General features: G+C 36.9%; 2 protein-coding genes across 3 annotated transcripts in view; one reads left to right on the forward strand and one right to left on the reverse strand.

Moving 5' to 3' along the window:
- The first annotated feature begins 1,467 nt into the window (after positions 1-1,467).
- On the forward strand, positions 1,468-13,416 carry Arl1 (ARF like GTPase 1). Its single transcript, XM_005322364.5, has 6 exons — positions 1,468-1,686; positions 3,390-3,527; positions 5,915-5,996; positions 6,991-7,102; positions 9,971-10,149; positions 10,731-13,416. The coding sequence occupies exons 1-6, from the start codon at positions 1,683-1,685 to the stop codon at positions 10,759-10,761; spliced, it is 546 nt and encodes a 181-aa protein (XP_005322421.1). The 5' UTR covers positions 1,468-1,682; the 3' UTR covers positions 10,762-13,416.
- Positions 13,417-15,850: 2,434 nt separating this feature from the next.
- Utp20 (UTP20 small subunit processome component) overlaps positions 15,851-26,939 on the reverse strand; it is a 95,038-nt gene continuing 83,949 nt past the window's right edge. Inside the window, exons 52-62 of one of the 2 annotated variants that reach the window (XM_005322365.5) lie at positions 26,051-26,130; positions 25,556-25,625; positions 25,240-25,422; positions 24,431-24,562; positions 23,884-24,016; positions 21,782-21,969; positions 20,985-21,056; positions 18,142-18,426; positions 17,828-17,954; positions 16,456-16,601; positions 15,851-16,197 (exon numbers count right to left, since the gene is read on the reverse strand). In XM_005322365.5, the coding sequence (XP_005322422.1) occupies positions 16,042-16,197; positions 16,456-16,601; positions 17,828-17,954; positions 18,142-18,426; positions 20,985-21,056; positions 21,782-21,969; positions 23,884-24,016; positions 24,431-24,562; positions 25,240-25,422; positions 25,556-25,625; positions 26,051-26,130 (1,572 nt within the window). In that variant the 3' untranslated portion in view covers positions 15,851-16,041. The remainder of the gene's footprint in view (positions 16,198-16,455; positions 16,602-17,827; positions 17,955-18,141; positions 18,427-20,984; positions 21,057-21,781; positions 21,970-23,883; positions 24,017-24,430; positions 24,563-25,239; positions 25,423-25,555; positions 25,626-26,050; positions 26,131-26,939) is intronic. The other variant, XM_078052932.1, reaches the window with a different exon arrangement.

Here is a 26,939-nt window from a genome sequence, read left to right on the forward strand (position 1 = left end):
TAGGGGGTCATGGAGGCTTCCACGAAGATTTCAAAGAAAGGCCTGGAAAGCCACACATAGTGTAGCAGGGTCAGAGTTCCTGTTGGCAGCCCTTGAGAAGGTGATGCCATGAAGATATGAGAAAGAAGTAAAAAATTTTTTTTCCCTCTGGGAAAAAAGAAAATGTAATATATATTACACACACATACACAATGGAATATTATTCGGCCTTAAAAAGGAAATTGTGTCATTTATGTCAACATAGACAAACTTGGAAGACATTATGCTAAGTGAAATAAGCCAGACACAGAAACACAAATACTTCATAGTTTAGAATCTAAAAAAGTAGAATCTGCAGAGGCAGAAACTAGAATGATGTTTGCCAGGGGAAAAAGGGATAGAGAGGTTTTAGTTAAAGGAAACAAAGTTTCATTTAGGCCAGAGGAATAAATTCTAGAGCTATACTGTGCAGCATGGTGACTATATATAATAACATGGTAAGAGAGAACGTATCATTTCTCATTAACACAAATAACTATGAGGCGATGGACGTGTTAGTTTGTGATAATCACATCACAGCTCGTACATACATCAAAACATCACACTGTCCACCACAAATATATATAATTTTGGCCAACTATACTTAAAAAAAAAAGTTTGAAAAAATTCTTAAGACAGACAATTCATAAACTCTTGAATGGATGGCAATTTCTATTATAAATAAAAACGTAACCTGCAATGTTTGTATTGGGAAAGAAATCTGAGAAAATGTTGTGTGTGTTCCAGTGGGAACTGAAGGTTTCTGTGTACCTTTCCAAAACGCTTGACTTTACAAATTAAGAGTCCAGGGAACTCTTGCCCGTTCTCCAGGTGCGCTTCCTCCCTCCTTTCAACAAGTTCACTGTCAAAACCTACATTACTTCCAAGTGACGCCCCTGGAGGGAACAAGTCCCCGATCTTTCTAATCCGCCCCAGCCCTTCCACATCGCTCAGGTGTCCAGAGTCAGAGGGAGAGGGTGGGTAGGGGCTCTAACGCTAGTCCTGGCAAAAATTCTCCAGGTAGCGACCTCAGGTGTAAAGCTGCAGAGTACAGGTGGCGCGGGGAGGCGGGAGGGGGGGGCGTCTTCCCATTATTATTACGTAGTCCCATCTCCTTCTGGGGAAAGCACAGGTGAGAGCGGGGCCGCCCGCGCAGGGTGCTCCAGGACCAGCACGTCCTGCGATGCCGCAGCCTGCGCTGGTGTCCTGCGCGGCGGCTTCTTTGAGTCCTCTACTCGCTCTCTGAGTTGGCTGATTCGTCAATTTTTCGTGTCAGAATTTAACATGAAAATTCGTATTCCATTATTTCGGAAGCCATTTCTATCCAGGAAACCGGAATCTGGAGCGACTTCGTGTTCTTGCATTCTTTAAGATCCTGGCGTCCACCGTCCTCACCCTCGGCGATCCGGGACCTTGCGTCGAAAGCGCCGACGCGGATGCTCAGGCCGCCATTCCCAGCGCGCAGTCGCGGCGGCCCGGGCCCCCACCCCCGCCGGGAGTCCGACGTGGAAGTTGCTGGCTGACCTGGCTTGAGAGGAGACCGCCTTGGAGCCGCGGCTGGAGGCTAAAGCTAGCGGAGGTGGCGGCGCCCAGGCTGGGACAGCAGTCGTTGCCGAGTCGAGGCCTGCCTCCGCGGACCGGCGAGGGCCGACTGGCGGGTCATCATGGGTGAGCAGTTCGAGGAGTCTGGGCGCGCTCGAGGGGCTGCGGCTCAGGGCTGGGGGCGGGAGGGGGAACGGGGCCGCAGTGCGAAGCCCAGAGTCGCCAGCTTCTCCCGGGCGGTCGTGCGGGACTCAGCTTGGCTCTTCACCTGCGGGCGGACCCCGCTCCGCGCTTCTCCGCTGCCCTGGCTGCTTCCCCTGCGTCCCTGCGGCGTCGGGGGCAGCCTGGCGGCGAGTCCTTTTCGGTGACCCCGACTTTCCCCTCAGCCTCCTACACCCACCGCCGCTCGCCGGGCGCAGTTGGGCTTGCGGAGCGCAGCGACGTGTCAGTTGCGGGTTCGCGGACAACGTTGAAACCGGGGCTCCGTCCCCGCAGTGCCCGCTGAATTCTGTCCCCTGCGGAGTCGGGACTGCGTCACTTCGAGAAGTCCGACGGGAGTGTTGCTTGAAAAAAACAAAACAAAAAAAAAACACATTTATTTATTTATTTTTATGTGGAGTTGAGGATCGAACCCAGTGCCTCCTCCGTGCCTCTGAGCCACAAGCCCAGCCCGGGAGTGTCGCTTTATGGCCACCCTGGCAGCTGTGTTGATTGCCTGCTGTAGCTTTTCGTGTAAAATCAAGTCGGGTAAATTGGAAGTGGGGAGGGTGTTACTAGTCCAGTGAATGAAAACTTGAATTCCAGTTCTAGGGACTGTTCCTTGTGCCCGCTGGAGCCCACATGGAGGTGTGCATTCGTGAACTTGTTTACCACTTTCCACATGAAGATGCCTGTCCTCTGTGGTTTAAATCCCTCCTCGGTTTTCCGGGAGTAAACTTCCTGCTCCAGAGGCTCACAGCCCCTAAACCTGTCTTGTGTAACCCTTCAGTTTTGTTCTTCCGCATCTTTCCTACCTGTAAATGGCAGAGAGGACTTTGTCAAGTCACACCCAGATTCTTTCGACTTTTCCAAGTTTCTCTGTGTAGCCCGTGGTGTGTTCGATTTTCCAAACTTGGCAACTTAATTTTCCCATCTCCTTTCCGTATAGCAAAGTGTGGCAACCCTTTTGTTCGTCAACTATTATTATTACTAGCTTTAAAAAAAATTTTCTCTAGTGGCTTTCAGAAATAGTTCTTGTGATTTCTGGTTTGTGTGTCAGTTTCTTTTTTTTTTTTTAAAGCACTTTATTGCCTTTATTTATTTACTTTTTATTTTTATATGGTGCTGAGGATCGAACCCAGTGCCTCACTCGTGCTGGCAAGTGTTCCACCACTGAGCCACAACCCTAGCTCTGTGTGTCAGTTTCTTCTGCCTGTTATATTGTTAATTAGAGAAGTCTCAGTAATTAAAGATCATTGTGATTTTGCTGCTGTACAATAATTGCTTTTCATGTGTGAAAAACCACTGCCCTTATGACTGGCCCTTTGGTTTTTAGGGGTAGCAAGGAAACCATGTCAAGGTATCTGTATTCTGAACCCCATGTCAGTAGTGACTATATTTCTAATTATTTAGTATATCTTTTGCCTGCCTGACACAATGTTAGGACTACTAATATATCACTAATTACTTGTGTGATGTTGAATAATCCATTTCATTAGAAGCAAAAATATATACCAGGAAAATATATTATTATTTAATTTGATATGTAGTTTTCAAAGGACAAGATTAAATGTATTGTGTATCTGGTTTACACAATATTGAATATGATTTTGCTTTTATTATCTTTTTAGGTGGCTTTTTCTCAAGTATTTTTTCCAGTCTCTTTGGAACCCGGGAAATGAGGATTTTAATTTTGGGATTAGATGGTGCAGGAAAAACCACAATTCTGTACAGATTACAAGTTGGAGAAGTTGTTACTACTATTCCTAGTAAGTGTTGGTATAATAAACTAATTGTAGGAGCTTTCTGGTTTATATCTAACTTTCAGAATAAATGATTTGTATAATAAATTGATAAAGTTTGTAAACTTCTAATATGAATATAATATTAATAACACTTTTTTCTTTCTCTTTTTTTTTTCCCCCGGTACTAAGGATTGGACCCAGCAGTGATTTCCCACTAAGCTACATCCCCAGCCCTATTTTTATTTTTTATTTTGAGATAGGATCTACCTAAGTTACTTAGGGCCTGCTGTGTTGTTGAAGTTGGCTGTCTAAGCATCCGGAGTCACTGGGATGATAGGTGTACTCTACTGCACCTGGTCTGATAGTTAAACTGAGAGACAATTTGATATAATTTAAGGCCCCCTGTAAGTGTGCAAAGCAAGTTTGCTGATTAGAGCTAAAGTTGATTTAAGTCACTAAATCTTATTGAGGGCCAGTATCTTTACTGATAAAACGAAAAATAATAAATATCTACTGGCCTTGAGGAGGGGAAATAAATGAAGTGTACAAAAATACTTTAAAAATACTTTGTAGGGGTTGAGGCTATAACTTAGTTGTAGTAGAGCATTGGCCCTGGGTTCAATCACAGCACCAAGAGGCAGGAGAAACAGAACAAAAATTCTTTGTAAATGTGTGTAAAGAATTATATGGATGTTAAGTGATAAACATATGCAAAGTGCCTTTTTTTTGCCTGAATTTGTTTATATTTTAACTATAGTTAGTTTGTCTTTAGTAATTCTATAGGTTCCTTTTTGTTGTGGTGATGGTACTTAGGTCTGAACCTAGTGACTTGGGCATGCTGTGCAAGTTCTGTACCTCTGAACTACATCCCCAGCCTTTATTTATTTTATTTTGAGGCAGTGCCTTACTAAATTGCCAGGCAAGTGTTAAGTAGCTGGGATTGCACTTGGCAGGATTCTATTGATTACTCTTAAAGATCTGAGTTGTAGAGACTGAGTGTCAAAATACACTGGTACTTAAAAATAACAAAAGAAACATTTGTTGCTGTCTTAGTTAAACAGGATTGTTCCTGGATATTTGTCTATTTATGAATACTGTTATTTATACTTTTTCATTTGCTGATCTGAATTTACTTAAGATTAATACATTTCCACTAAATTGAAGAGTTCAGAGTTTGCTCAAGATTATTTAAATTATTGCCTGTACAGTTACTGTTACTGAGGTTCTAGATTTTAAAAGAAAAGTCTAGCTTTTATGAAAATAACTTTTTGAACTCTGTAGCATCTGTTATTTTCTTTTTGCTACATTCAGTACATTTCAGTTCCCTTGGTTCTTCTTAAAATTTCTAATCTCTACTGTGACAACTCTTGGTGGCCCATGCAGTGCATAGTGGATCCCATTTCAGTGAGAGCTCTTTATACTACATTCTTGTCCTTTGCACATAAATAGTGCTCTTAATCATGATGAATGAGGGTAATCAGTGTGTAATTGCATAATTCTAAGGAGGACATCATGAACTTGGCTTTTAGTTTCCCACTTAGGTTTCTTATACTATAGTTTTAATCATCCAGTTACAAGAGTAAGTTGTTTTTTGCTTTGATATTTTTAATCTTGTAAGATGTAAGTACTCTTTGTATATATCAGTCCTAAGTTTTTTCAGCATCCTTTCCACTCCTTAGATTCCTTTCAGTGACAGTAGTAGTACCTTGCCTTAGCTGTGTGGTGCCCCTTCAACCATTCAGCTATGACTTATTTTGAGACACGTTCTCATTAAGTTGCTTAGGTCCTCACTAAGTTGTTTAGGTCCTCACTTGCAATCCTTCTGCCTTAGTCTGCCAAATTGCTGGGATTACAGGAGTGTGCTTACTTCATCTGGTCCATTCTTGTTTTTTTTTTTTTTTTTTTAATATGTTTTCGCTATAGATGGACACAATATCTTTATTTTTATGTGGTGCTGAGGATCGAACCCAGTGCCCCACACCTGCAAGGCAAGTGCTCTGCCACTGAGCTTTAGCCCCAGCCCCATTCTTGGTTTTGATCCCTATTTATTTACTACCTACCAACAAAAATTCCAGTTTTTGTAAATATAACTACATTCTAATTACAACTTTCTGAACACTTTTATTTGCTAGTACTGAGGGAATTTAATATAATAGGATTTCCATTGATCTGGGAATTAGATATTTCAGATCATTCTTATGTAATCTGAAGGTGGTGCTAATCTTGTTAATTAGTGAGTTTGTGTGTGTGTATGTGTGTATCATGGAATATTATCTTAAATGAAATAATAATGTCCCAGCTGATAATGTGATTGAACAGTTACTGTTAATTGCTAAAACTCAATTGAATTGGATACTTGAAAGTAGAATGTATTAGTCTATACATACTTACCGATTTGATTTCTCTTCCAGCTATTGGATTTAATGTAGAGACAGTGACATACAAAAACCTTAAATTCCAAGTTTGGGATTTAGGAGGACAGACAAGTATCAGGTATAGTTTAAATACCAGGTTATTTTGTTGTAGTATTTAACTTTTTTTTTTTTTTGGTCAACTGTTAACAGCAATAAACCAAAGCATATCTTCTATTGTAAACTGGGTGGGAGTTACTTAAGTTTAAAATATGATACAATTTGAAACTGCCTATTCCCTCAGAGCATTCATTGAATTAAAATCTAAAGATAACCACTTCAGATCTGATTTTTTTCAGATATTACTTAAATGAAAATCTGTTCATGAAAATCTCAAGACCTAATTACTAAAGTAGTTTTTTAACTATCCCTCCATTTAGCTCTCATCAGCCCCTTCCTTTGTGTGACAGAGAATTCATAAAAATACCCCGTAGACATTCCATTTAGAGGTATTATAAACATAGATGTCTCAGAAAATTCAGGACTTGTATGAATATTTAGTAACTTAATGGTAGCTTCCTATGTTGCCATTGTAAGAAATTAGTTACATTCCCTATACATCTGCCTTCCTTTAACGCATTTCATTTCTTAAATCACTTATGAGGTTATTTCTGATTTTAGCCATTTCAACTTCTTGGTATCTTCAGTGATTAATTTAATGACTTGGATAAAACCATATTAAAATAAGTCCATTCCTTTTGAAGGATTCCTAGTTAAGAGTATAAGCTACATTGGCCAGATCTTTGTACAACTTTTCTATCAGAAAATTTGATGATTTTATAGATGATAAGAATCTGTCTCAGCCTAAAAAATTTGAATTATTTTTAAATTCCTTGGTCCTTTGATTGAAGATTTACCACCATTCTTTCAACTTCATGAAATCCTAGGGACATGAGAGATAACTGTCAGAAATAGTGAAATCATTACTGCATTGTCTCTAACATGAGTGGGGCAGGATTGGCATGCAGTCTTCCCCACCCACTCATTATTGCCCTGAGTCCTAGCAAGTAAATTGGTATGTCAGTTTCTTCTTTCAAGTAATAATTATATATTCTCCCCCTTTGAATTTTCTTTAGGCCATACTGGAGATGTTATTATTCAAACACCGATGCAGTCATTTATGTAGTAGACAGTTGTGACCGAGACCGAATTGGCATTTCTAAATCAGAGTTAGTTGCCATGTTGGAGGTAAGTAAACTAACATTTTAAGATGAAAGGAAATCATTTACATTTGCTTGCTACTTCCAGAGTATATTATCACATGTAGGAATAATTAAAAAGAATGCAGAGACTTTTTCTTTCCATGTTTCAATGTTTTCTCTTATTCACAATACTTCCTGTTCCAGAAATACAGTTGGAAATGGAGGAAAAAAGAAATCTAACCCTAACCCCGAAACTTCCTATAAGGTAGATTCTTTGATTTCCAGAAGTTCAGAGGTCTCTTAAGGCAACTATTAAAACTATCTTAAGTCACTCCTATGATGTATTCCACCATCACTTTTTCTTTCTTCCTTTTTTTTTTTTTTTTTGTGATTTTAGGGATCAGACTTAGGGTCTTATGCATGCAAGGCAATCCCTCTACCATTGAGCTAAACTCTAGCCCCTATGATGTGACATTTAAAAAATGTCTTATTTTTAGCTGTTTTAGAAGCAGAAATATAATTTAAAAACTAAGTAAAGAAATAATAAATGGAATAAAGAATAAAGTAGGGTAAATAGTGAGAAAATAACTGAAACTCCTCTGTGGGGGAGAGACTTGTCAAAACCGTGTATTTCTAGGTTGCTGGCTGTACTGGGGATTGAACCTGAGGACTTTACCACTGAGCTACATCCCCAGCAGTTTTTATTTTTATTTATAGAGACAGAGTCTAAGTTGCTGAAGCTGACTTCAAACTTGTCATCCTCCTGCCTCAGCCTCCTGAATAGCTGGGATCATAAGCATGTACCTTTCTACTGGGTCACATTGATCTTTGTTTTTTGAGCATACTAAGAGTTGTATACTTGGGCCTTTTATACCTGTGAGCCTTCTGCTTAGAATTCTCTTCCCCCAAATTTTTACATTACTACCTTCTGGACCTTTTTTTTTTTTTTTTTTCTGACACTTCCTGAAAGAGTAGTCTCAGTTACTTTCTAACCCCTTACCCTACTGTATTCCTTATATCACTTACTGTTTCTCTATTTAGATATTTGTTGTTACTGTGTTTTTTGCAATACTGGGGGTTAGTCCCAGGGGTACCCTACTACTGAGCTACATCCCTAGTCCTTTTTATTTATTTTGAGATGGTCTTACCAGGTTGCTGAGGCTGGCCTTGAACTTTGAATATTCCTGCCTCAGCCTCCTGAGTCACTGGAATTACAGGATGTGCCAGTGCACCAGGCTCTTAGTTTTTAAATGTATTTGTTTATTTATGTATGTTTTCCCCTCAAAATATAAGTTCCTTGACTTTATCTTGATGTGTGGAAGAACTCAGTACATTTTATTCATTGAGCTTAAGATGATGTGTTGGCTGACATTCAGAGGATGCATTAAGTAATTTTTAAAAATTAAAACAGCAAGATATACTATGACTAATTTAATAATGAAATTGCATTTTCTCTAGAAGATCAGATAGTTAAATTTCCTTTTCACACCAAAAATATATTTCTGATTTACCCAGTCATTGAATGCTTAAATATAAGTTCTAGACCACTTGATACCTAAGGAAAACCATTCTCAGAAGAGAGGACACTAGATTTCTGATTTCTTGGACTACTGACTTTGTAATGGTTTCCAAATTATAAATTTTAAACTTAGTAGTTTTAAACTTATGCTTAATTTTTTACATTATAGCATCATATTTATTATAAGATCTTTGTAGATAAATTCAAATATAAAGAACTATATGTCTTGTATATAATGGAATTTTAAAGTAACAGCCATAAGCTGTTAATTAGATTTAATTGTATAAACACAAAGAACTGCCCCCCCCCCAAAAAAACCCCCAGATATACCAAATGTAATTAAGAGTAAAAATGGGAAATTAGAACTTAGAACTTACTAAACACCAGTGACTTAAGAATTACTTTTTATTTTTTGTACTGGGTATTGAATTAGGGACACTTAACCACTGAGCCACATCTCCAGCCCTTTCCATAATTTATTTAGATGCAGGGTCTCAAGTTGCTTGGAGTCTTGCTAAGTTATTGAGGCTAGCTTTGAACTAGATTCAAAGATTCTTCCTCAGTCTCCTGAGCCACTGGGATTACAGCCACTGCACCTGGCTAGAATTTCTGTTCTTAATCATATCTAGACCTTTTGCGAATTAGTAGAAAAATGAGAAAAAGGCAGTATACATAAGAAAAACACATTGCTAATAACATTTGCATTTCTAATGGCCTAATAACAAACATTCAGTTAGAACTATGTTTGGAAAAATAATTTTCTGGTATACTAAGATTATATTGAAAATTTAGATTTGTTGGTGGAATAAAAATTGTTACCACCTTTCTAGAAAGCCATTTTATATTATTATTTTTTTTTCACTTTATCAAATCCTCAACGTAAGTTTTAGAGAACTATGTTAAGAGAACAGATTCAAAGATTTCTGTACAAACACTTTGTTACCTGGATTTTTCTAATTGTCAAGTGAAAGAATATAGAGTCCAGTGCTATAAAATTGTTATATGATTTATGGTACATGTACCCATAGTGTAAAGTATATTTAGTCACTAATTTATTTTTTGAAAAATTTTTATGGTTTGGAGAAAGATTCATGTTTATTTTTTTAAAGCAGGGTATAGAATTATATGTAATCTTAAATGTGAAAATGTATTAACTAAGTAAACTAAATATCTATAGAACCACAGTACTGGTAGAAAATATTCCAGATGTTAACAATGGTGATTGGGAGGTAGGATTATGGATAAAGCATCTTTCTTTGTATTTTTCTGTACTTTGAAATAATTTATAATAAACATTATATGTACTTTTAAAGTAATGTAGTTTTTGGTATTGTTTCCATAAACTCAAGGGAGCAAATTGATTAGAGGAAATTAAACATCTTCCATTTTATTTAGGAAGAAGAGCTGAGAAAAGCCATTTTAGTGGTGTTTGCAAATAAACAAGACATGGAGCAGGCTATGACTCCCTCAGAGATGGCAAACTCACTTGGATTACCTGCCTTGAAGGACCGAAAATGGCAGATATTCAAAACATCAGCAACCAAAGGCACTGGCCTTGATGAAGCAATGGAATGGCAAGTATTGTATTTCTAGAAGCCAACTCAGCAGCTTATCACACAGGTTCTCCCAGCCTTTTCTCTCACTGGTCTTCATGTACATCTGCTTTTATTTTAGCCATATCTACCTGGTTATAGTTATTTAAATAAATCCAGCTCTCTGCCATTCTCAAGAATTTTTCCTGATTTATCTCCATTCCCATACCTTTCCTCATGTTGCTAGGTGACCTTGTTAGAAATCAGTGACATACTACTTGTTACACTGACTTGTAATTGTTTGATTTGTGCATTTGTTCATTGGATATTCAGCTCCTTGAGGAATGAGACTAGTTTTCACCTCTGAATCATCCACATGTAGCCCTACAGTAGTAGCAGCCTGGAAAATAAAGTTTGGTCTTTTTTGATTATTTGTGTAAATCACAAAGTCAAAGCTTATAATGACCATCATGGAAATTGAGTCCATAGCTTCCTCCTAATTTGTGTTAGCATTTATCATTTTATGTGCTTTGGAATCTGCCTCCATTATAAAATTTATATTATAAATGTGCATGCTTTATACCTGAAAATTAATTTCATGGAACTTCATTTTCTCTTTACAGGTTAGTTGAAACATTAAAAAGCAGACAGTAATTCAATCACTTCAGCTCCTCTGAAATGAAGTCTGCATCACATTCTCTTTGGAAACAGGCAGGTGTGCTTCATATCACTAAATGTTGAAACCACACGATTGTTGGCATATTACTGAACTGACTTCAAAGTTCATAATAAATACAAAAAATGAAGTATTTGGTTAGAGGGGTAACTTGGGAATCATCTGGGTATTCTATGTAATGTAAAAACATTCTTTCCTTGCTTTCTTGTGTTAAGGTATATATTCTATTTGTATGGAATTCTTATTCAAATACAGTTCTATTAAAGAATGTACTCTTCTTGGGGGGAAGCCCGCCTATTTTTGAATTAGTGGTTGCATCTTGTTTGTGTCACTAACACAATTATATTAACTAAGATTTTTTTCTTCTTTAAAATGAATTAAGTCTTTCCAAAGATTAGACTCCAGAGAGTAGGCTAGAAGCACAGTATGTATAATTTTTATTTGCTTAGCTGACCACTTTAATTATATTAAACTGTCACTTAAAAGTTTTTGATTATAGGCATGAATATTTTGTTGATTAACTTCATTGACTATCTATAATTGTAACTTTATAGTACTTTATTAAGAGCTTTATAATATTGATCTAATCGATTTATAAGTAAACCCTGTGAGGTAGATGGGACAGACTGTAATGTAATTTCATGAATGTGTACCTACAGTGCTGATACATTGGCTTGCCCAAGGCCACATACTAGTGAGGTAGGTAGGAATAGGGCTCAAAGTAAAACTTCTGGGTCAGAAGTTTGTTTCATAAATTGTGCTATATATTCCTAAAAATTGAACATTGACAACACAGATAACCTAACTCTTAAGATTATGATAATTAGTTGCAGAACATTTAAAATGTCATAACTTTGTCTATACTTGTAAAACTGATCAGAGACAGTAAAAACAATCCTAAATGGGCATATTTGATGGAATTTATAGCACAATAAAGAAAAAAAATTCACATTAAAGGAAATTTTTAAAATTTATTTTAAAGCAGCATTATAAAAGATGTCTTTAGTATCTTGCATTATCTACCTGTAAATGGAGTGTAAATTAGTTAAAAGTAAAAATCTTATTTTATTGGTTATTTTATTTTATTGGTTCTAAAGGAAGAAATTACACATTCTTGGTTTTACAAATTAGGTTTACTGCTGAGCTGTGGGTGTTTTAAAAAGCCTGTTCAAAGCAACTTTTCAAACTACTCAGTCCATGACAGGATAAACTAGTGTGAACAGTGGGTAGATATAGCTCTTTCATAGCAATTATTAAAATTGAGAGTTTTTTTCACTCAAGTTAGACAACCAGCACTTTAAAAATTAGTGCTGGTATAAAGAGCTTAGGCTGGGTACAGTGGCACATGCCTGTAATTCCAGCTACTCAGGAGGTTGAGTTAAGAGGATGTCAAGTTTGAGGCCAGCCTGGTCAACTTATCCAGATCCTGTCTCAAATAAAAGGGCTGGGGGACATAGCCCAGGGGTAGAGTACTATGTAGCATGCACAAAGCCCTGGGTTTTATCTCCAGAACTGCCAAAACAAAAACTATATGCCATTGTGCCCCCAAGTCTCAAAAATACTAGTGGTTCATTTCATGGTTCTCATCCTCTTTCCTCTGGTTTCTTTCCCTCAAAATTTATAGGCATTCTCTCATCGCAAATGAATTCAGCTTTCTTTTTTCACCTGCAGGATTCTATTTTTTTACTTCCTCTGGTGTCTTTTGAATTTTTTTTTGCAGAGTATTTTCCTCCAGGCACAAGTGTTTCTAATGTAACTATTAACTCACTTTGATGGACAAGACTTAGTCTTTTTCATATTTATATCCCTCCTATCCAGTATGATACCTGGCACTTTATGGCCCATCAGAATCTAACCATAGTTGAAATGGTGGGATACAAATCTAGGAGAATTGCACTTCTGCAGTTCAGACTTGGGTTCTCTTCTGGTCAATGACACATGACTATGAAATGCTAGTTTCCTTATAAACCTGAGGTGCTAGGCTTATACTCAAGGGCCTAAGTACTCTCTGGCAGTTCAGGAACAGTGTGAAAAATAATAGGAGAGGGGAATAAGGGCCTGCCAAATTGAATTCTGAGGCATGAGTACTGTCCCAGTACCTGGATGATTCTGATTCTTCTGGTTTATAATAAAGAATAGGATGAGATAAAAGAGGGCACACTAATAGGGATTAAGATCCTTGTCTAACATGGAATAATTGCATAGATTATGCTACTAGGGTTCAAATATTATTTCCAAAATAAATCCAAATACTGTTTTTTGTGAGATGCCTGGTCATGGCAAAAGCATCACACTTGAAATCAGAACAGAAGCTCTAGGTCCAAATGGCTACCTTTCAGTTTTCTTTCTGTAAAATGAGACTTGGACAGAAGATACCAAAAGTTCCTTCATCTCTACCATTATATTTTATATTTCTGGTTGGTAGTTGTGCTGTGTTGTGATCTCACTAAAGAAATGAGAAATCAAGTAGTGGAATTACTTCTGTTATCTTGAATACCTGACATGCACTTTAAACTGGAAATATAAGTTCTGTGAGAGCAGGGACCATATCTAATTTACTGTTAGTATTCCTTGCATCTAGTGTGGTGCACCTGGCATATAGTAGCACTCAATAAATATTTATTTAAAAAAGATGCGTTCAATATCTGTGATGCATGTGTTCTTTTTGATGTTTATTATTTTTATTTATTTCGATGCTGAAGACTGAACACAGGGGTAATTAACAACTGAGCCACATCCCCAGCCCTTTTTAAAATCTTTTATTTAGAGACGGTCTCACTGAGTTGCTTAGGGCCTAAGTTACTGAGGCTGGCTTTAAACTTGTGATCCTCCTGCCTCAGCCTCCTAAACTGCTGGGATTATAGGCATGCACCACCACACCCAGCTAGTATTTTGATTTTTGAGTTTTAAAATTTTTATGAAAGCAAATACAAGGACTTTAAGTCAAATAGAAATAATTAATTAGATCTGACTTCCAAGATGTCCAGTGCTTATCATTTTGAAACATTGAAAACCCTTTAGAAGGTGAGAACACCTGTTTGAAACAAAAACTTCACCAAAACATAGGTGAATGAGTGTTCAAACAGTTGATTCTTAGGCCACATATTGTATTATAATTCCATAATTATAAAGTACAAAGCGCTGGACTTGAAGTTGTAATCATGATCCTACCTCCTGTCATGTTTGATTTTAGGAATCCCTCAGGGGTACTCTGAGAATTAAAATATATGCCAAGTGCCTGGCACATAGGATAAATTCTTCTTTCCCTTTGTCTTTAGATACATGGGGCACTAAAGAATTTGTTTTCATATCAAATGTATAGCAAGGCAAAAGATGCCATGTGGTTCAACAACAATTAGTTTGGCTTCCTCTAAGTGTGGCTGGCTTTTTAGTTGTAAATATTAAACCTTAAAACAATTACTAGGTTTCAAAGAAACCACTTAATTCTTTTCTTTGTTATTAGTTTAGTAGTTTTGGCCACATATTGAAATATTTTTATTATAAAATTTAATATTTTTATAATTATTAATAATAAAATAATGTAGTTGCAAGTGTACTCATCTTCAGGTTTGTAATGAAATGTATGAAAACTTAACCTTACACCAAATATAAGACAGAACATTTTAAGCCCCCTGCCACCATACATCATGTGCTTCAAATCTTGTTTTCTCATAAGTACCCTATGCTGAAATTTTTGAAATCATTCTCATTTTTTTCTGTACACACACACACACACACGTATATATTGTCCAGACCTGCAAGTTTTCCTGAGTTTATTACAGATATTCAACTCTATTTTTCTATGCTTACCTCCAATTGAACACTTTCTAAAATTCATCTATACTGATAAAACTAACTGGTTTTTAGTTTTTTGAAATTTCCTTACATGAATATGCCACTATTTTATTTATCCATTCTCTTGTGGAGGTACAGTTGAATTGTTTCTCGGTCATATCTTCTTCAGATCCATGGCTCTAAGTCTGTCTTAGGTGTTGAACTGCTGCTGCTAGATTGGGAGTGTACTCTTCAGGTTTGTAAGATAGTGTTAAATTATTTTCCAAAATGGCTTATGAACTCCAGATGCTCCACTGTCCTTGTCACTTGGTGTTGCCAGCCTTGTCTGAAGAATTCAAAAATAGAATGTCATTCTAGTGCATTTTCTGGCTAGGTGTGGTGGTACATGCCTATAATCCCACAAACTCAGTCTGAGGCAGGAGGATTGTAGGTTTGTGGCCAGCCTCAGCAACTACAGTGAGAACTGGTCTTAAAAAATAAAAAGGGCTGGGGTAGCTCAGTGGTAGAGCACCCTTGAATTCAATCCCTAGTTTTTTAAAAAAAAGACACCCTCCCTCCACAAGTCCTGATATTAATCCTTGAACTTCTGGTGTGGAGATAAGGATTCTAGGGACACATATTAACAAGGGGTGGTACTTGGGCATCTCAAGGCATCAACTATTAACCAACATATATTTAAATATTGAAGAACCTATACAAAGGATTGAGTCAAAGGATTATCTTTGATTCATAGGTATCATTGTCTAGTGTGGACATTACTAATCCTTTGGCAGTAGAATATGGTATCTGCCATATTCTACCTTGTGTTTTTTTCATTTTCTTAATTTTTAATGAAGTAATAAGTCTTATCATACGTTTCTTCTATAGATGGCACTTCATGTCTTTTTGGTTTCTGTTGGGTAAGACCTTTATCATCCCTTTCTAAGAGCATCATGGCTATCTTGACTTTCAAATAAATTTTAGAATCAGATTAATTAGATTAACATGAAGAACTCTTGGGTTTTTGATCCAGAGTGCATTTAATCAGTGGGACTGACTTGGGAAAAACTAGCATCTTATAATAGATCTTCCTATCCATGAACATGGCTATATTTCTCTACTTGTGCAGATCTTTCTTAATGCCTTTTGATAAAGCTTTATATATTCTTCATAAATATTGTTTCATTTATTCCTGCTACATTTTTTCTTGCTATTTAAACTTTTTATTAAAAAAAAAAACTTTTAAACTCTATCATGTAGTATCACATGCTTTTTAGACAATGAAGATAACAGTAACAGTTTAAACATTTTAATTAAAAATGACCATAGTTACATTAAACTATGTATTTACACATTCTGTGTCAAAGTTTAACTTAAGTAATAAAATCTGTTGTGATTTCAGCCCAGCAAAATATACCAGAAAGTTCATGTGTTGAGGTGAACTAAGACTATGAATTATGCTCCAGTCTCAGGACAGGGAGCCTTCACTCCACTATTGCTAAATCTTTCAGGCTGTGGCTTTTTTGCCTCTTGGCTTTATAGCCTGGACGCAGGAATTCTATCTTTCTCTTCTTTGCTTCACTTTTATTTTTATGTTTCTTCAGCTTTTTCTTGGCAGCAATATCAGGATTGGTTACAAACTTGAAAAGAGAACAGATATTTTATTACTTTTAAAGTACATGTTAAACCAGTCCCCCAAACATGCCACTATGTTCACCTTTAAACATTGTGAATGTAATACATGCTTATTAATGAAAATATGGAACTCTTGCTATCAAGTTTCTACCTCTCAAATCTTCAGTCATCTTCTGGGTAAGCATGACACAAGTGTGTACATACCTCTGGTTAAAAAAGCTTAAGCCCAGCAAACAAGCCATTTTCTCAAGCAGCAAACTCACCTCCAGAGCCCTCCTCTTTTTCCGGAGTGCCCTTTTCTCATTAGCCTGTTTCTGTATAGAGGCAAAGGCTAATGAGAAGCTCTCGAGCCCAACCATCTTTTTGAGTAATTCTATTATTTCTTGAGATAGATTCTTCAGTAGAGGATCTACTCGAACACAGAGAATATGGTTAAAGATGGTCATATGGAAAAGGACACAGCTGAACATCAGCAAAATCAACAAAGTACAGTATTTAAATGTGTGGCATTATTACTGTTAATTGCTGTGGCATTAACAGCAGTTCATAGCATTAATGGCCCCCGCTCGTTTCCAAGATGGAAACAAAGCCCTCCCATCCACCACCTCATCCAGAGGCAATAAGAGATTAGGCCCACTTCTCAGCAGGTTCTGAAGACAATGAATTTGAGAACCTGACAATATTTTGGATTATTTTTTTGAACCTGTTCAGCTTTGTGCAGATGCAGGGAGAGGTTAGGATTGCTTCTCTAATCCATGGGTCGCAGAAGCTAAGCTCTGCCCATGATAACTTTTTTGGGGGGATTAGAGACTGAAGAGCTGACAGAAGGCTGTGCTGTCCTATTCTTTCTGTTCCCTATCCTCCAAATACAGATAACCCAGACATTTCATATTAATTTCAGGAAAACTCAGGACTTGTGTGTTAGACTGCAAACATCAATCCTTTTGCACTGTTGAAGCCCCATTGCCTGGCGTATATTAGGTGCTCAGTACATGATGGCTGCTTAAACCAAAGTCTTTGATTTAATTGCTCTTTTCCTCAAAATTAGAGCAAGGAAGACTTTCTATCAAGGTTTCAAGGCTAAAAAAACTCTAGTTTTCATATTTACTATATTAATTTTTAAGCTCTTAACATCCACTTTACCCCCCTTTCCCAACACACAATTCCCTCTTTTCCTATTATTAACAATAGGGATCTGTTAAGGGAATAGAACAAATGTACCAGGCAAGGAAAAAGAAGAAAAGTGGCAAATGTTAAAATTATATTTAAAAACTATTTCAGATAAGAATGGTATATATTTTTACCTCATAATTTGTAAGAATGTAATAACATCTTTATTATTGTTCACAGTGTTATGAGTTCAGAACCATCTCAAAACCATAGTTTTCTTTGACTGTTTAACCTATGCTTTGAAGTAAAACATAAAGCTTTTACTAGAGAAACATTCATGCTTATACATGAGAAAGCATAGGAGACGGCCATCAAATACAATAACAGATGTGCTTATTTACTTGCCACTAATTGTCTCACAAGTATTCTGTCTTAAATTCTGAAAGGGAAAGAGTACAAAAAAGGAAGAAGAGGGGCCTATAGAAGAAGTTAGGTATCTGAGCATGAAAAAAGTGGCAGTGTTACCTTGCTCTGAATAGGTGCTGTTCAGTTCTCGAAACAAGGGAGCTATGATCATTGGCAGATAGGGCTTTACCTTGTCTACCCCAAGGTCCATTGCTACGGCACCAAGGAACTTAAAGATGCATGTTCTCTGAAAGTGAAGATTGTTTTTTAAACATTTCTCTTTAACACAGCCACACAAATACACAGAAATAAATTTAGAAAAGTGTTCAGTATACTTTGGGGTGAATGTTATTGCTATAATTTTGGATTCAAAAGGGAAAATTCCTAAGGACTTGGGATAACTAACACAATTTAACACAGTTATCCTGTCATACCTTTAAGAGATTTCTAGGTGAATAAGCAGCTTCCAATTTGGCCATCCGGGACAACTTTTGGATCAGCCATACCAGTGTGGCTGGCTTGCTGGGCTTGCTCTTCTCTTCTTTGTCAGACTCTGGCTTTCCAAGTGTGCAGGCTTCGTATTCTGTTGCCTCTCTAGCCACACCACCTCCTAAAGCTTCATGTTCTTCCAGGTCTTCTTTTATCTCATCTTGCTTATCCTCAGAATCAGGTTCTAGTAAATATAAGACTTTGGCTACGAACAACAAATTCTTAACAACCTTTAAAAAAGAGGGGAGGGAAGAATTAGATTTTGAAACAAATTATGTTTTTTGTTAGAGCATGAGCTGAAGTAGGCATTCTACAATTAGAAAATATAAACAACCTAGGTACTTCAGTATTAAACTGATGATGGCTCTTTCAACAATTCTTGTTTTTACATTCCAAATTCATTTCCATGTAATTTTCATCCTGTTGGCTAGTTCTGTGTGCTTTAAGGTCATACAACATAAATAAGAGATTTCCTTATGGATCAGCCATTTATTTATTTTTTTTTTTTGTACTGGAGATTGAACCAGGGGTACTTAACCACTAAGCCACATCCCCAGCTCCCTTTTTATAAACTGTATTTAGAGACAGGGTCTCTCTGAGTTGCTGGTATTACAGGCATGTGCCACCATGTATGACCAAGTCATTTACATTTTAAAAGAAAGCTTTCATCCCAACTTTCATTAGATTCTTTCAACCATTCTATGTAGAAATAATATTAACTGATTACTAATTAGTTGCTTTATTTTTATTTAATTAGGTACCCAGCAGCCCTTTACCATTGAGTTACATCCCCAGCCCTTTTTATTTTTTATTTCAAGACAGGGTCTCACTAAATTGCTGAGGCTGGCTCCAAACATTGTATCTTCCTGTCTTAGCTTTAGTTGCTGGGATTACAGGCTTGCACCCCTGTGCCCAGCTGATAAGTTGTTTTATATATAGTATTCCAATTCAGCTGTAAAACATCTCAGCCAGATACTATTATTAGGAGAGAAGGCCAAGTTTCAGTGTTATTACATGACTTACCCAAATAAAGGGAGTGGCCAATTAGGATTCAAAGATCTTTAGAATTCAAGGCCAATTTCTTAAACTTTAGCTTCCCATCCTCAACTCCCATCTAATCCTTAGGATTTTAATCTTAATATAATGGGACCATTCTTTTGTCCCTATCAAATCTCTGATGTAGGTATTTCACATCCATTATGTGAGGGAGGAAAACAATTTGGGTTGAGTTCCTTGACCATCTTGGCTGTTCTGCTAGATATGCTGCATCAAAATTCTCCCGCACATATTTGTCAGAACCTTCACACATTCCAAGACTAGCTTAGCCATTAATTAATGCCAAACTGGGCACAGTTGTGCACACCTGTAATTCCAGCTACTTGGGAGGTTGAGGCAGGATGATTCTAAGTTAGAGGATAGCCTTGGCAACTTGTCCAAAAAATAAAAAAGGGCTACAGCTCAGTGGTAGAATGCCCCTGGGCTCAACCCCCAATAAAACACATATACATTAAGGTCAAGATCATAATTTCCTTCTTCTGGAAGCCTGATCCTTGTGAATATAGCCCAGGTTTGGTGGCCTTCTCACCTGTGGCAATCTTTGTTAATTCATCCCAAAATTCATGATCATCTAAAATCCCTAATTTCTTTTATCCTGTAAATCTCTTCCTCTCTATGGTCTACCAGCCCCTATAAAAACTGCTTCTTTGTGAGACCTGACCCTCTGTGAACCCTGGCAGGATTTTGATGGCTCCATTTTGCTACTCACTGAATAGCTATCCATTCATTCTCTGAGCCTGCCATATAATGAAGTTGAATTTTCACTGCAAAATGTGACAGAAGTGTTATTGTTCATGATGTGCCACTTGAGATTATTCTTCAGATAAAAGCATTGACCAATGCCTAATGCCTACTTCGCTGAATCTATAAGGCTCCATCTTGCCAATGATTCATGAGGGACATAGTCAAGGCCCATGGGATAATGGTGCTGACTTATGATTACCAGCCCAAATGCTCTATCAAAAGAGGTAATAATAAAATAATAAAAGTAGACTAGTAGACTATTTCATAGCAACAAATTGCATATTTATAAGTGCCTTCTCTGAATTTACATTTTATAATAGGATTTTTTATTTTATTTTATTTTTTTTGGTACCAGGGATTGAATTCAGGGGTGCTTAACTACTGAGCCACATCCTTAGGTCTTTTTAATTTTGAGACAGGGTCTAGCTAAATTGATTAGGGCCTTGCAAAGTTGCTAAGGCTGATGATCTTTCTGCCTCAGCATCCTGAGCTGCTGGGATTAACAGGTGTGTGCCACTGCACCTAGCAGACTTTAAGATAGAATAACTCACTTGCTCACATAGTAGATCACACAGTAGCATGAATATTATTGCTTTCTCTTTAACTTTAAGGGATAAAGGGAGGAAACTCAATATTATAGTTTTTCTAGAAAAATAACCAATCAGTGCCCCTTAAAGCTTTCGTCACAAAGTGGAGTATATGTGAAATCCTTAAGATGAGAAGATTAATAGCCTCCCTCCCATTGTATCATCTTTATTGGGAATTGTAAATGGAATCATGAGTTCCCCCAACATAGTCCCCAGAGTTGACGAGACTTGTGTGCATAACTGAACAGTTTATTTGAGTATATGTCTATATTTTGTGAAATCTGTCAAGCACTAAAATAGCAAAAACAACAACAACAAAATCCAAATGTAAACATATTTCTAGACTATTTGGTAGAATAGTAGGTTGCTTTCACTTAAACTTGGGGAGCTATAATTCTTACCTGCTCTCCTAGAGACTGATCCAAGAATTTGGAATGCAACTGATGGCAAGAGGCTAGAGAGATACTTTTCATCTGTAGAGAGAAATGGTCATTGGCAAACATAACATTTCTGATTATTAAGAAAAAAAAATTGACCATAATGCAACTGATGTACTAGATTTTGCTCTGCATGACAACCTATACAGAGTTGTAGAGAAAAGGTCATAACCAGAAATTACATGATTATTCCCTTCTACCTGCCCCAAACGTGTTAGTCCCCCCACACCCACCAAAGTCTAATGTAATCGTCTAATTTCCTAAAACTATTAGAATACTTTGCAACATTCCAGTAGTTTTTCCTTTTTTCTCTTTCCCCTTCCATCTTCTGCTTATCCAGTATTTATGGAATTCTCACTATGAGCCACACTGTGCTAGGTTTAGGAATCAAGAAACAGATATAACATGGTCCTTACCTAACATCTTTATGAACATGATCTCATATAGTCATGAAGAAGGTTATGAAGAACATAGGACAATTAATCTTATTTTTTCTAATGTTGATAAAAGACACACAATGAAAGATGGAAAAGCTAAATAATCACAAGTTTGATTAGACTGATGATCTAAAAATTATCTTTGGAAAACTGGCCTTGAGGGTAACCCCTCTCCAGTTATTAACACTTATTGATTCACATATGCAACATGTTGTCAGTTGGAGGAGTTTTTCCCAAGGGACAACACTAAGATGTTATGAGAACCAGAGTGAACATTTTAGAGGTCACAAGTCAAGGAAAAGGTTTTAGAGAAAGAAACCTTACCTTCTGTTCAAGATCACCTGTTAGAAACCTGACTGCTACAGGGTCTGCGGATTTCTTTTTAGTCTTTTTGGCATTCCATTTTTGAATAAGCTCCTCTGGATGGCAAGAAGCAAAGAGTAATCCAAAAATCTGGGCCGCTGTGAGCCACACCCAATTGTGTGGGTGTCTCAGGTGAGAGTGCACATGACCTAGGGGAACCAGAATGCATTCTCAAATGCTGCACAGCTTTTATGATTCTTTTATGATTCATAGTAAATATGACTGATTTGGGCATATATTATATGTTTGGGAAGAATAACCAAAGATGGCCAAAATAGTCCATGTTTTCTGCAAGACCACTAGGAGATAGAGAGAAATGAGGTGAAGAAACACTGAAACAGCTAGGAAACTAACTCCCTGAGTGGTAAGTGGCACTGAAAAGATATGCCTAAGCTTATGCACAGACTTGTTTCACACAGATTAGTTTCAGATTCAGGGAAATAAGATGGCATTTTAACATTACGTTTTCTGAAGTGACTAATGTAAAGATATATATATATATATTATATATATAATAGTGAAATTGGTGGTTCAAAGTAGCTGCCTAGAAAGCTATCATTCATGTTTTCTTTGTGCCAGGCACAGAGCCATGTGTGTTATATACATTACCTTATTTTTTAGAGCCTCACAACAGTTCTGTGACGATAGAAGTGTCATTTCCAATCTAACATGAGGAAGTGAATTTCCAGAGAGGCCAAATGTCATGCAATGGGTAGAGACTGGCCTGGGCCCCAGAGCACATAATTCTTCAGCATTAGAGTATACACCCTTGGAAAGTACATTTGTAAAGTCTTATAATGTAGGTGTTGTGAATGGGATGGATTAATCATGCCACGTTTCAGTTTTAGCCTATACTACTATATTTTATGAATGTTATTTACATCTGTTTAAATCTTTGTAACAATCTGGCCATGTCTCAGTGGAGCCAGACCCAAACAGGTCATATAAACAGTTATTTCTCTTTTTTTGGTAGTAGGGATTAAACCCAGGGTACTTTACCACTGAACTACATCCCCAGTCCTTTTTATTTTGATACATGATCTTACTAAGTTGCTGAGTCTGGTCTTAAACTTGGAATGGTTCTGCCTCAGCCTGAGTCACTGGGATTGGAGGTCTGTGTCACCATACCTGACTAAACTGTGTTATTTCTCACAGGATCACAGTTTCTGGCTCTTAAACCAAGAACTAACTGAAATGTGTAGTGTGTTAATGGAGTCTTATTTTTCATTTAGAGAGTGATATAGTACTTAAATGTACCATCCAAGTGAGATGGTTCAGTAAATTACAGCACATTTGTATGATGGCTATTGAAAAGGACAGCTAGGAAGTGAACTGTGGTATAGTAATAAGCTTACTCAGGTACAAATAGCTAAAATATGGAACCAAGCAATCTCTCTGAAAAAAATCATAACTATTTAGCAAAAAGACTAGATAGAAATATATGTACACATTTATACATATTTCAAAACATTCTGTACAGGGAAAATATATATAATTCTTACATGTCAATTATACCTTAATAAAGCTGGGGGGGGCAGCAAAAGGAAGACGTGGGAAAATATATGCCAAATTATCATCAAATAGAACTTGGGAGAATTTTTCCTTTCATTTTGTGACAATATTCTCTTATGGATGATATGTGTTACATGAAGTAATACACACACACACATATTTTTTTTTGGAAAGAACATTTTAACTGTAATCAATCTGATAGGATCTTTCACATTTTTTTTTCCTCATGGGCTTTTCCCTTCCCATCTATTTTTTGAAGATGTTCCCATTCTAATTTCCCAAATCTATTTTCAATAATTGTATCACAACTGTTTTTTTTATACCAGGGACTGAATTCAGGGGTGCTTAACCACTGAGCCATATCCCCAGCCCCTTTTTATTTTGAGACAGGGTCTTGCTAAGTTGCTTAGGACCTTGTTAGTTGCTGAGGCTGGCTTTGTACTTGTGATCCTTCTGCCTCAGCCTCCTAAGATGCTTAGATTACAGGTGTACACCACCATGCCCAGCCTAATGTGTTTTTAGATTTAATTAAATAAAAAGGAAATACTTACTCCAGATTTTACTCAAAGTCTCAGAGGGCTTGGTAAACTGAATAAAATTACATTCTTTGATGAGTTTACTTATTAGCGTGAGAAAACTGAAGAGCAGGCGATCTGCAGCTTTTTCTTCAGTCTCTTCCATGATCTAAACATGGGGTGATTGCACATAAATGTAAGACAACAACCTGGAAGTACCTGGGATACATGTTTCTGTCAGCATGTAAATCCATATCAAGTCACTATGGGGCTGTCACTTGACTAGGATGTTTAGCAGCATCTCTGGCCTTTATCCACTACATGTCAGTAGCAACCCCCACCTTCCAACTGTGACAACCAAAAATATTTCTAGACACTGCCAAATGTCCTATGGGGGGCAAGACTGCCTGAGTTGAGAACCTTTTACCCCTATCTTAAAAAGAAGTTCCAACTGCACTAAATTCTTGCTTTTATTAACAAAGAACATTTTTAAAGAAACTACTTAATCTACTAGTTATACTCTGTCAAGTACAACTTTCTTATAAAAATCATCAGAAAATTTATTCCTTAACAAATTACTTACATCTTTATAGTTATCAGGATTAATTTCCTTTTCAACCACAGGAAGAACATTTCCAAGTCTTCTCTCAAAATTAACCCCTTCACTTTCCACAAATAAGCCACAGACCAGGGCAGCAAGTTGTCTATTTAAGCTCTATCAAAAATAAACCACCACAAGTGAGTGTTAATACAACTTGGGAAGATGTTTATAAAAATTATAAAACGAAGGTGGGGATTATGTTAACAATCAGACAGTAAGAAACCTTTTAGATGCCAGAATCAATAAAATATAGTGTCATGGTCAACAAACAGAAGTGAAGCAATCTTTATACCCAAGAATAACATTAGAAAAACGGCACTTATCCAGTGAGTATTTTGATACACATTTTTTCCATTAAAAAAAGAAAAAAGAAATAGAGGTTTCATTCCCAACCTCAATTATATAGATATGCAACAAATTACTATTATAAAAAACATATTTATATTCTAAAGATGGGCTAGTGATGATGGTGGCAGAGTCAATAAGTGAACAGAATAATAGAAATGACACTCAGAAAACGAATAAGCAAAACTGGAAGCAGATATTCACCAACTGGGTCTGGTTAAGTAAATGATGATTATATTCAAGTAGAGTGCTTTGCTAGCAATAACAATGCATTAGGAATACAAATGACTCAGTGTTAACTTTCTATAATTTCTTACACTTTCTGAAACTTTGAGAATATATTACTTGCATAATCAGATACAAATATAAGCCAGTTCTACAGTATATAATATGAATTTTTATTTGAAGTTTGGACTTGTTGAACTATGATTAAAAGCAATACTAACCTTTTTTCCTCCAAACCAGGAGATAACCATATCAAATAACCAGTCTTTTTTCTCAAGGCTAATTTTACTGAGTAAGGATTTGATTGCCATGGATGCCATTTTTTTACATACAGCAGAGTCATCATTCACCATCATTAGACAAAGAGGGATGAAGAACATCCCACAGTTCTCATGGAGCAGTCCCTACAGGAAAAGAGGCATTGATGAACTTAGTGGGCATGGAATTCCTACAATTGCTGTCCAACAAGGGAAAGCCCAGGGCTTCCAGGGATCATGGGCAAACAGTTGAAGGGTTTCTCTTTGTGATTCATAGTACCTGAGGAAATGTGTCAAAGAGATAAGCGATCATTTCCAAGGTGGACTCTCTTCCAGTCTCATGTTCATAACTAGGGCAAGAACATTAGATGAACTGTTAGTATCTTCTAAATTTATTTTTAAAAAATTTAAAATATTACAGTTAGGTGTCAATCGTTTTTTCTTAGAAACACAAAGTGCTCTATTTGCTCAATTTTAATGTTTATATTCATCAAGCTACTGAGCTCTTTTAAATGTAATTTTATTAGATTTTCAACACTGCCCTCAGTGGACTTTACTGACAATCAATGGTCATATTAAACTGAGTGAAAATTAACTTAAAGAACTGACATATGAAACCAGACACAGTGTCTGACAATCAAGCCTACAAGTCACACCAGCATCTTCAGAGAATGTGCCACTGAAAAGGTCAAAAGCTTGTCCTTTTCAAGACAACCACCATGTTAAAAGAAAGAAACTAGCTTTTTGCCTCTGCATAAGAAATGGTTCAGCTTACTTCAGTTGAGCGAGCATGAATTCCAAGTTCGGTCTCAATTTCTCACCAAGGGGATAGTCAAGAATGTATTTCAGAAAAACCTGGGGGGGGGGGGAAGAATCACACAGTTAATCATTTAGATCTTGTCACTCCAGGATTCCTGTTTCCTAAGCTATTTTCTGAGATACACTCATACTCTATAAAAATCTTGCAAAAGGGTAATCAACCAGGCTTTCCAACTGACTCCAGCTAATTCTGTCTACTAAGTCAACCACTGTGCCCCTTCCTATCTCCTGCTTCACTCAGCTGGATCTTAACCCCTGTGCCTGGCTGAGTCAAGTCTTGACCCCCCACTGCTATGGTGGTTTAAGACCCAAATCTCAACTTACATATATATTAGAAGCTGATCTGACAGATGGGGCAGTCGACTGAGTAAGGACTATGGTTTAACCCTGTATCTCCCCTTGAATATGAGAATAACAACATGGTAATGAATTAATACTGATAATGTATGTGCCAAGCACTATGTTAAGTATTTGTTTCTTGGTTAATTCTCCTCACTCCCTTAGGAAGTAGGTGGTGGTATCACATTTTACAACTGAAGATAATAAAGGTGGCCCAGAGAGGTTCAGTAACTTGCTCATGTGATGGTACCAGAATTTCATGCCTAGTCTATGGTCAAAGACTTCATTTAAAAACCATTAGTATTTAGTCTCCTTTATTAAATGATGTGCATTAGTTCTCACAATTTATTAACTTTCCAAGGTCTGCTTTTTTTCCTAGCTGTAAAATGTGGATAATATTCTTTTGAAGGGTAGCTGTAAATAGAGGTCATGTGTGTAAAGTCCTGGGCACAAAGCTAGTGTTTTAATAAAAGCTAGCCATCCTTCCTAAGTAATCAAGCAACCCC

Source organism: Ictidomys tridecemlineatus, chromosome 6 (assembly GCF_052094955.1).
Source record: "Ictidomys tridecemlineatus isolate mIctTri1 chromosome 6, mIctTri1.hap1, whole genome shotgun sequence".
In the NCBI taxonomy this organism is placed as follows: Eukaryota; Metazoa; Chordata; class Mammalia; order Rodentia; family Sciuridae; genus Ictidomys; species Ictidomys tridecemlineatus.

Coding starts and splice junctions, on each gene's coding strand:
- Arl1 (XM_005322364.5), top strand. Junction 5,997..6,990: donor GGAGGACAGACAAGTATCAG/GTATAGTTTAAA, acceptor AATTTTCTTTAG/GCCATACTGGAGATGTTATT. Junction 10,150..10,730: donor CTTGATGAAGCAATGGAATG/GCAAGTATTGTA, acceptor TTCTCTTTACAG/GTTAGTTGAAACATTAAAAA.